The sequence below is a fragment of the Montipora capricornis genome, chromosome 7 (genome assembly GCF_036669925.1).
Source record: "Montipora capricornis isolate CH-2021 chromosome 7, ASM3666992v2, whole genome shotgun sequence".
Lineage (NCBI taxonomy): Eukaryota > Metazoa > Cnidaria > Anthozoa > Scleractinia > Acroporidae > Montipora > Montipora capricornis.
Window position 1 is genome coordinate 42,919,042 of NC_090889.1, and position 10,481 is coordinate 42,929,522.

Below are 10,481 nucleotides of genomic sequence, written 5' to 3' on the forward strand. Positions count from 1 at the left end.
GAAAATTACGGACAATAGAGCCGCTGCGAAAACTCTTTATTTACCTAACAACACATCTCTTGCCGGTAAATCACAATGCAAAATTGCATCTTTTTCGTCCAAACTGCAATGTTAAGTTTATCTCCTTTGTTCAACTCGTTCAACGTATCACGTCTGTGGCCCGTAGTAATGAAGCGCTAATTAAATCAGGATAAAAGCAAGCTTTGTAGTTCCATTCAGTAGTACTATAACCCACCTGTTTGGGCTTTAATATTTTCTGAAGAAAAAAGAACTTATCGGTCTCTTTAAGTGCAACCACAACATCTGTCGTGACACTACTTGAGAATCGTTTTGAACTTGTATGAGAACCTCAATGGCATGATTTGTTTACTGAATATTTATTCATACCCAGTGCCCCAGTGTAAATGGCTCAACACGGTCCGTTTCCGCCGCCAATCCGCTAAATTGCTAGAAGATTACTCACGGGCACTCTTTCCCTTTCTCTATCAGTATTTTCCTTTTGTTGCTTTCTCAAACAGCACAGATCCATGGTGGCATCCATACTGCATATATATCCAAAGATAGGGTATGGGGGGGGTGGGTTGTCCTTCCGGCAGAGACGACTGTTTTGGCAACTTGGGAAATAAAATATTTCAGCTTTTTTGGAGCCCTTAAGAACTTGGGGGTTTTTAATGGCACCCGTAGCTGTAGATCACATGAAAAAGTAAGTCTTTATGGAATCACACTGAATTGCTGACCCTTAACTCTAGTTTCGGTAATAAGAAGCAACCTAGGCGGTAATCGCACTGGAGGGCCATTACGCATGCTGTAGGTGATAAGATAAGTCGTCACAAGGCCTAGTGCCCGCTCGTACCTGCTGGAGCTTAAATTGGTTACTGCTCTTCTTTCCTGGACAGGATAATAATCACTGGTGCCCATTTATACATCTGGGTGGAGAGAGGCACTGTTAAAGAAAATTGGCTTCCCAAGACGACATGTCAACGCCCTAGTAACCAGGACCGCCCTATCACACACTAAAAATTAAAGTGTAAGACTACACTTAAAAATGGTGTAAAATTGTTGCCACCCCCGCAAGCCGTTTTTTTGTGTGTATTATTACACCAACTTCTAAAGTGTAGTTTAACTCTCAAAAGGATGGTAAATTTACACGCAAAATAGTGTAAAATGGGTATTATACAACTTTGCACTTGTAAAGTTATACATCTAGCAAGGGTAATAATATCAGAAAGGATGCGTAAAATTACCCCGAATTACGGTGTAGTGATCTTGCCAGCCCCGCTACCCTTTTTGGAAGGTGTAATTTTACCCCATCTAAAAAACTTGAAATTACCACCAAAAGACGTATAATTCAACCATAAAATGAAGTGTAATTATGTTTATTTATCATCAATTTATAAGTAACATTACACATGACGCTACATCGATGGGTAACAAACTCAAGCGTCAAATTACAATCGCTTACTTAAGTAAAAAATGCACAATTCTAGATTCACATTTCTATAACTTAGCGTAGGGCCATTAAGGTTGGTTTCCATATGATCACAGACGACACGGATCGCAGAAAGTTCTTCGATCGTCTGCGATCGTGATTGCACACGATCGCAGAAGGTAGAACCAAGTTCTGTCGCATTGACAGGAATTTTGTATGAACAGAAGATTTGGAGAGCGTGCTTCGGCAAGAAAAAGTATGTATTTGTGCAGAATTGAGAATAATAAAAACAACAAACTAAACATTTAAGAGCAACGAGGTGGCCTCCCGAAACGTTTAGTATTCGTTCGCCTTTTGCAACGATATAAATGTCATCATAATTCGGGAGTTCGCCCGTAATGAGGATAAATGGAGGAGAATCTTGCTTCAACCCAGGCAGCTCTTTTTCAGTAGGCACAACCTGCATATATAAAATGAAGTGGAAAAGAACAGATGTTATAAACATTATAAAAGGTGCAAGTTACATCGAACTGTATGAGGTGCATTAGCCCGCCAGTTCAGATGGAAATTATACTACATGGTACACTATAACAACTAAATTAACTGCATGGTTAGATCTACTTTACAAGTTACATCGAACTGTATGAGGTGCGTTACCCGCCAGTTTAGATGAAAATTTTACTACATAGTACCCTATAACAACTAAATTAACTGCATGGTTAGAACTACTTTACAAGTTACATTAAACTGTATGAGGTGCGCCACCCACCAGTTCAGATGGAAATTATACTACATAGTACACTATAACAACTAAATTAACTGCATCGTTAGATCTACTTTTCAAGTTACATCGAAAAATTGCCAAAATGCACCGGGGAGGAAATAAATGGCCAGCACTTTCAAAAGAAAGTGGACACCTTGCCGGCTGCTTTGTTTATTTGCGAGAAAAGAAACTATCTGCGATCTATTATTCTTTTGAAAGTGCTGGCCATTTATTTCTTCCCCCATACATTTTGTTGATTTAGGACAGATTAAAGTCCACATTACATTCGAATTCTACACAAAAAGGATCTGGCATAGCGCGTTAGCGGGCTGGACTCTCGACCGGGCGGTCCTGGTTACTAGGGCGTTGACATGTCGTCTTGGGAAGGCAATTTTCTTTAACAGTGCCTCTCTCCATCCAGATGTATAAATGGGCACCAGTGATTATTATCCTGTCCAGGAAAGAAGAGCAGTAACCAATTTAAGCTGCAGCAGGTACGAGCGGGCACTAGGCCTTGTGACGACTTACCTTATCACCTACAGCATGCATAATGGCCCTCCAGGGCGATTACCGCCTAGGTTGCTTCTTATTACCGAAACTAGAGTTAAGGGTCAGCAATTCAGTGTGATTCCATAAAGACTTACTTTTTCATGTGATCTACAGCTACGGGTGCCATAAAAAACCCCCAAGTTCTTAAAGGCTCCAAAAAAGCTGAAATATTTTATTTCCCAAGTTGCCAAAACAGTAGTCTTTGCCGGAAGGATAACCCACTCCACCCCTGGCCTATCTTTGGATATATATGCAGTATGGATGCCACCATGGATCTGTGCTGTTTGAGAAAGCAACAAAAGGAAAATACTGATAGAGAAAGGGAAAGAGTGCCCGTGAGTAATCTTCTAGCAATTTAGCGGATAGGCAGCGGAAACGGACCGTGTTGGACGTCCTTATCAATCATTTACAACGTACGTGAGCCATTTACACTGGGGCACTGGGTATGAATAAATATTCAGTAAACAAATCATGCCATTGAGGTTTTCATACAAGTTCAAAACGATTCTCAAGTAGTGTCACGACAGATGTTGTGGTTGCACTTAAAGAGACCGATAAGTCCTTTTTTTTTCAGAAAATATTAAAGCCCAAACAGGTGGGTTATAGTACTACTGAATGGAACTACAAAGCTTGCTTTTATCCTGATTTATAATTAATTAGCGCTTCATTACTACGGGCCACAGACGTGATACGTTGAACGAGTTGAACAAAGGAGATAAACTTAACATTGCAGTTTGGACGAAAAAGATGCAATTTTGCATTGTGATTTACCGGCAAGAGATGTGTTGTTAGGTAAATAAAGAGTTTTCGCAGCGGCTCTATTGTCCGTAATTTTCAAGACTTCTTCCAAGAAATTTATAACCGCTGTCGGACCACTATCTGATCGGTCCTAAAACAATCACATAACAATTTCTTATTAACGGAAAGTCTTTTCGGTGACAATTAACTTCAGAGTCTCTTTTTACCATAACTTGGAAGGAAAAAAGATAATCGAAATTAAATGGCTGATTTTTGCAGACATGCTTTGTTGAAACGTTAACCGGAAGTGACCTGGTTAGCCATCTTCTCGTAAGTTTTTTTCTTAGTAAAATGCCTCAACCTTAGTATTTTTTTCTTGATATTACTAAACTAAGGGCTGAACTTGGCAGGGATACTAAGACCTCAAGATATAAAACATGGGCATGGAAAACATGTGGTCTGAAAAACAGGCCATTTACGGTTGCTTCCCATTTGCTTCAAATATGACCAAGTTGTGATAACAGCCACAGGCTAGCGAAACATTTCCATGAGCTAATGTTCTCACCCATAAAAGCCTGAGGATAGGGCTTTACAAAGATGGTTTTGTTTTTGCCTGAAATTAATTTCCTGTTGCTAAAAGAGAGATTTAAAAGTGGCCAAAATTGCACTGAAAATCAGCCTCTGGGGACCCCTGAAGGGCTGATATCCAGAACTCGGCTAAAAAAAAGTCGTTGAAGCTGAACCTTTGGCATATTACCTAAGTCGACATAAGTACCTTGTGTACCAATTTTAAGCGAAATCGGCCGACCTTCATTTCCAAGTCTGCCCCGGTCTCTCAGGCAGAAGCTCTTAAATTACAGAAAAATAAGTAATAAGAAATTATTGCACTGATTAAAAATTACAATTCAGTTTTTTAATTATTTTTAAGAGAGGCTGTTTGTATTGTTTTTTAAAAGAATTACACGGTAAATTTTTTAGGCCTATAGAAACTGACTCCCAGATTTTTGATGCTGAGAACTGAAATTTTGATTGACCATATCTAGTCGTTACATTTATTCTGTAGAAGTTTTGACTTGATGCATGCTTGGTGTTATGACAATGGATTTCAGATGCTGGTGTAAGAGCATCTGAGAAAAAAAGCTGGAATACCGATTTTTATTATTTTGAATTTTGTGGGCAAAGAGTGCTATCCTCAACTTGTAGATATTATTTAATTCCAAGATTCCAAGTAGAGCATAATATAATCTGCCCTGTGAGCAAAGAACGTGCACCGTACACATTGATTTTGTTTTGTCAAAACTCTTGTGAGTCTTGTTTTGCGTGCATTGCCCCAGCTGATGGTACCATAGTTTAAGTAGGGGTAAACATGAGTATAATATAACTGCTTAAGGACATTTAGATCAACATATTTCCGTATCTAATAAAGTATTCCTAGATTTTTTGCTAGTTTGTTGTTTACATGCTGAATCTGAGGTTCCCAATTTAGATGTTCATCAATGTAAACTAATACGTATTTAACCGCAAATTACTTACGTTTAATATTATTAATATTAATATGAACAGTCTTCCTTGCTGACGAGATTAGCATATAGTGTGTCTTTTTAAAGTTAACAGACAGCTTGTTAGATGTGCAGTACCTCAAAACTAGTGCTAGTTCGTTGTTGACAACAGATTCCAGTTCGTTTAAACAGCTACTCGTTAGTGTCGTCAGCAAATATTCTAAACGAAAATCCAGAGGAAGAATTTGGGAGATCATTAACATAAAGCAGAAATAACAGAGTCCCTAAGGTAGAACTTCGGGGTATCCCACAAGCTATTGTTTCCGTATTTGATCTAAAGTCTCCAATTATAAAATACTGTGTACGCTGGTGCAAGTAATTTTCAAACCAATTATATGATATTCCTCGGATTCCATAGGCGTAAAGCTTAGAAAGCAAAATGTTCTGGTTAACAGTATCAAATGCCTTTGAGAGGTCTAGAAAAATACCACATGTGATTTGCTTATTATCAATGGCCATGTTGAGACTGTCAGTAATTTCTAGGGTAGCCTGTTCAGTTGTGAAGCTCTTTCTAAAACCTTATTGATATTTGTAAAGTATATTATTTTTTTCAAGGAAGGCATACAGTTGATTATAAATTAGACGTTCTAGAACTTTAGCAAATGGAGATAAGGTAGCAATAGGTCTGTAGTTCCCTGTGTCAGTAACGCCACCACTCTTATATATTGGTGTAACTTGGAAAATCTTGAAAGCATCAGGTACTATGCCGGTTGCTATAGACTGGTTGTGGCTCAGCACCCATTTTAATAAGCTTATTTGGCATATCTAATGATGCTTTCTGCACATCCAGGCTAGAGAATAGACTGCTCACTTGAGCTTCTGTGACTGGAGACATAACAAAACTAGACAAAGGGGTGTTCTTGACAAATTGCATTCATTTGGGTTTTCATGATTTTGTGGTATAGTACTATCCGCTTAATAGTGATTTATCAGGTGGATAGCCCTATCCACCTTTTGAACAACCGAGGCCAGGTCAACACCTCAAGTCTCCACTGGTGCCATACCCGCATCTCTGATGTTTGGGAAGGAGATTAGAACAAAACTACCGGAGTTACGACTGGAGAAATCTTTGCGTGATTGCAAGTTTGAGGGATAAAGATTGGGAACAGAAGCTGAAGCAAAAAGCATATGCAGATGGAAACCGTGGCGCAGTACCAAGTCCCATTGTCCTGGCAGATCAAATTGTCCAATAAAGAACACTAGGGAGATAGGAAAACTAGCTCCGAAGCTCGAAACCAAGCCGTACACAGTCCTAACGAATGAAAGACATCAAGTAACCATGGAGTCCAGTGTGGGAGCTGCTTATAAGAGAGATATTTCGTCGGTGAGGCCAGAGGAGGTGTGGCCCAGTGGTTAGGACGTTTGCCTTGAGATCCGGAGATCCCAGTTCAAGACCCGCTCTGACTATTCGTTGAATTTGATCCTGGTAGTTCCTGCATGGTTCAACTTCCCAGCTGCAACTGGTTTGCCAGGCTCCGGCCAGTTGGGATTCTTAACAGTTGCTGTTGTTCTTTTCCGTCGTTTCGTTGTGTTTCATTGGCCCTGAAAGCCCCTATGGACCGAGCTTTAACCAGTCGATGAACCGGTTTCAGCGAACGCAAAGGGTACTTTCCTTTAAAATGATCCAAGATCACTTGGATTATGGTGCATCAAAAGAACATATGAATCCTTTCCCAGGGTGGATTTTTCAGTTCCTTTGATCCTTTTTCGAATCATCCCAAAGGAACGCATCCAAAGTCTGAAGACGTCAGAGGTAGAGAACCCTAGGCGCATCATTAAAAAAACTTATCAGATTTGGGGAAATAGGAAAATTCTGTCATAGACCTACTATTCGGAAAGTTTGCCTATTTTTATGAATATTGTAGACGTAAAAATATATGAGTTAAAATGGTTTTATGGATTTTCAAATGCGTAATTTGGTCTCTGTTCTACCTAAAAGCATCAAACTTGGATATACGGCTACTCTTAATGTTATCTTTCATGAGGTGGTGTCAATTTATCGATTGGTTTAAATTTGAAACTCGCTCCAGTTCCCTGCCCAATTCCGAAATGGCCTATTGACGTAATGCTCGACATAAGAGCATAGAGGTCAATGGTTTGTACATCACGTCATACCAAGATCTCACCTTAACTTTTGAACACAACTTTTTAATTTTTCAACACCCGGAGTTGTACAAACAACTAGTATTTCAAGTGGCCTTTGAAATTTGCAACTCTTCGTGACAAGTGAGTGAAGTAGCGAATTTTAATAATTTTCGATAAAAGCAAAATTGTGTTCTTTCGTCCTTCGTCTTTCATGTTGGATTCCATCTTAAATTCGAAATGTTTGCAGTTTTTTTCAAAATCAATATTTTTGTTGTTTCTACTGCGGGGTCCTTGACCTCTCCCATAGTGACTTTTCAGGGCCAACATTGAAACATAACAGTTAAATAACCTACGGAATCCCAACTGGCCGGAGGCAAACCAATTGGCTAAATTCGGAGAGTATTTGAGGCAGGGACTATCAGGATCAAATTCAATTAGTGGTCAGAACGAGTCTTGAACTCGGGTTGTCCGCAGGATATTACGGTTAGTGTGGTTAGACCACAATGGCTGCCACTGCAACTAGATTTGATCTCAAACAGCGCGTTCTTCCAGTTTTAGTCAAAATCGTCGTTTTCGTTGACCCATTTCAATTTTTCCACATTTTGGAATTTCATACTGGCATCCCGAAGTTCTCGCTGAGCTTCGTATGGATAAATTAAACGCTGTGTAAATACTCTCCCTAAAGAATAAAAAGTGGAGTGAGATAATTGCTTTTACTTAAGATGTTTGTTTACTTTTTATCGACATTTATGTCGGAAGGTGTTTTTTTCATACACCGGAACCCATGTTTTTTAAAAAGGTTTTCATAACTCTTTTGTGTGGCAAATTAAGAAGAATACCAGCTACTCTTTCTTAAACGAGACAGGACTTTTCTTGAGCAGATTTGTTTCTTTCCATCTAAAACCACTTTTAATCATTTTAAAACTCGTTTCTCCCAAGAAACGAAAAGGGGAAGAATATAATTTTAACTGCTGCAAATAAAATATTATTTTTTGTAGAGAATACTGAGGGGTTTTTTTTACATGTAAAATACATATAGGTGTCGCGGGTTTCCCCATTAAAGTGTTAACAATGAATTAGTCTTACTAATTCACTGCTTGTCTGTTCCAAACCCAAGTTTGATCTGATGCTTGAATCTTTTTAAAGGAAGCGCCATGCATACAAACATAAGTAGATTTTCGAATGGGCGTACTGAGCAATGTTAGCGATCTACCATATCACGGTTGCACTTTTTAACTAGTTTGAGCAATGCTGGAATTCGACGAGGAATGGTACTGGGATTGATTAGTATTAACGCAAATTGCTCCAGGAGATTTTCTAACGCCATTTTAATGTTTGACTCCTCGAGATCTTGAATATTTAATCCCATCAAAGCTTTGTATCTTGAAGGTAATCCGCGGCCTCCCTTGCAATTGTTTCATTCCTTCCGCAGCATCTTAACTTTTTTAAGAAGTGCTTGAATGTTTCTTTATATTTGGGAAGTCTCCAAGCGTACAAAAATGGACTGATTGCAGAATTTGCGTACATGACAGCGGTAGCGATAGAATTCACAACCATCAACACCGACAAATTGCATGTTAAGCAAATGTACAATATCATCTGTACGACGAACCAAGGAATGAAACACAATAGAAATACAGAGATGGCAATTGCAATAGCTTTGTTCACGGTCCTTTCTCTCTGGAGTATCATTTGGCGAGGTACCCCTGCATGCTGGTCACCCAGTCCATCGGTGCTGTGTGAATACTTGTGAAAGCGGTACAAAGTGAAAACGTTGATGACCACGATGCAGATGAGAATACAGAAGATTTGTACATTATAAAGAGTTCCCATTAGCGCATAATGCTTTCGCAAAAACGAGAACACAAACCCAAATAATAAAAAGTAAATCCAACACGTGAAAGAAACGATGCAGACTCGTTTACTCGTCACCTTGGCTCGATACTGGAGAGGAGTCACCACAGCAAAGAATCTGTCAATGCTGAGAAGAAGTATATGACCAACACTTACGTTTATTAACGTTGCAAAGAACTTTAAAAGACCAAATTGTGCGTTGGTGTACTTGTATAATAAGGTCCAACCCCAAAAGACAGCGAGTGGACAGGCAACCAGCCCAACCAAAAGATCTGCAACAGCCATGGAGAAGATGATAAAGTTTGAAGGCGAAGATCGAAGTTTTCGAAGAGGGTCCACCCAAACTGATAATACGACTAGAAAATTTCCAAACGTTGTTATTGGAAACGAAATCATAGCCAGAACAGCAACAGTAGTGAAGATGGTTTCAGCATTATCGATATTGAGCCAAACTTGAACCAAAGCTTCTTCACTTGTCATGTTCCAATAGTCAAAGGTACCTCGAACAGCCGCCATGTTGTCTTAAACGAAATAAGAATTTTTAACTCTTCTCGGCTTTCAGCAGGACTAATGTTAAAATGATTGTCAGTATTAAATTGATGTAATATTGAAGTCAATTTGCATATTATCAACTCTTTTAAGGACACGTCAAAAACTGAAAACGGCATAAGATAAGAACATTTTGCCAGGTTCTGTGAGAGGCTCTTTCAAACCTTGTCCCTTCTTCTTCTTCTTCTTGATTAGCTTTGCTTTTTTCTGCGGACAATTTTATTTTGAAGATGTAAGGAAGATATCTGTTTTCAAACATTGCTTTTATTATTAAAATTTGCTAACCACAGGAACAAGAGACTTTTTGTTTCGAACGCTAATGGGGCTCTGGTTGGCGCATTAATGACAATGGGTGACGTCTACGATATCTTCCCTATTGCGCTATTTAACAGGAAGGTGCAAATAAAATCATCCTTAATTGAGTTTTTCAGTTCATTCCGGATGTAGCATCTGTTTTACTATGAAACAATTAATTTTATTTTACATTTTCACTGCTTTCTTTCTCGAAGACCATCGCGCACAAAAATAAAACATTCAACAGTTTATTGTCCTTCTGCCATAGCTGCTTTTTTATAAGAACGATCAGGCGAGACAAACCAAAACTTTAAGAACACACCCAAGCTGAGGGTCGGTTAAGAACAGTTCTGTTTTGCTCATCCGTTTGGTTTCCGTAAGAACTATAAATAAAGGTAAATAAATGCAAAACTGTAGTCTAACATGACAATTTACTCAAATACTGAGGTACGTTTTTTAACGTTAACAATTTGTTTTTGTTATTGCACGATATACTAAAAAACAACTCAGTTTGTAGTTAAGCTTATAGAAGAATTGTGATTAAGCGCTAATGCAGAAATTAAGAATGGTTTCCTGCTGGCAGGTGTCTTTTCTTCTGAGTTTGCTGGGCTGACGGAAGGCCAAAAAAAAGAAACCTCTGCTCGCGGGGAATTAGAGCAGA

At 38.9% G+C, this 10,481-nt stretch overlaps 1 protein-coding gene across 1 annotated transcript; it reads right to left on the minus strand.

Moving 5' to 3' along the window:
• Positions 1-8,491: 8,491 nt before the first annotated feature.
• Positions 8,492-9,493, minus strand: LOC138056030 (adenosine receptor A3-like). The gene has a single exon (XM_068901880.1). The coding sequence runs from the start codon at positions 9,491-9,493 to the stop codon at positions 8,492-8,494; it is 1,002 nt and encodes a 333-aa protein (XP_068757981.1).
• Positions 9,494-10,481: the final 988 nt, after the last annotated feature.

What these genes read in the sequence shown, in the direction of transcription:
- LOC138056030 (XM_068901880.1), bottom strand. Translation starts at nt 9,493, where the DNA reads ATGGCGGCTGTTCGAGGTACCTTTGACTATTGGAACATGACAAGTGAA.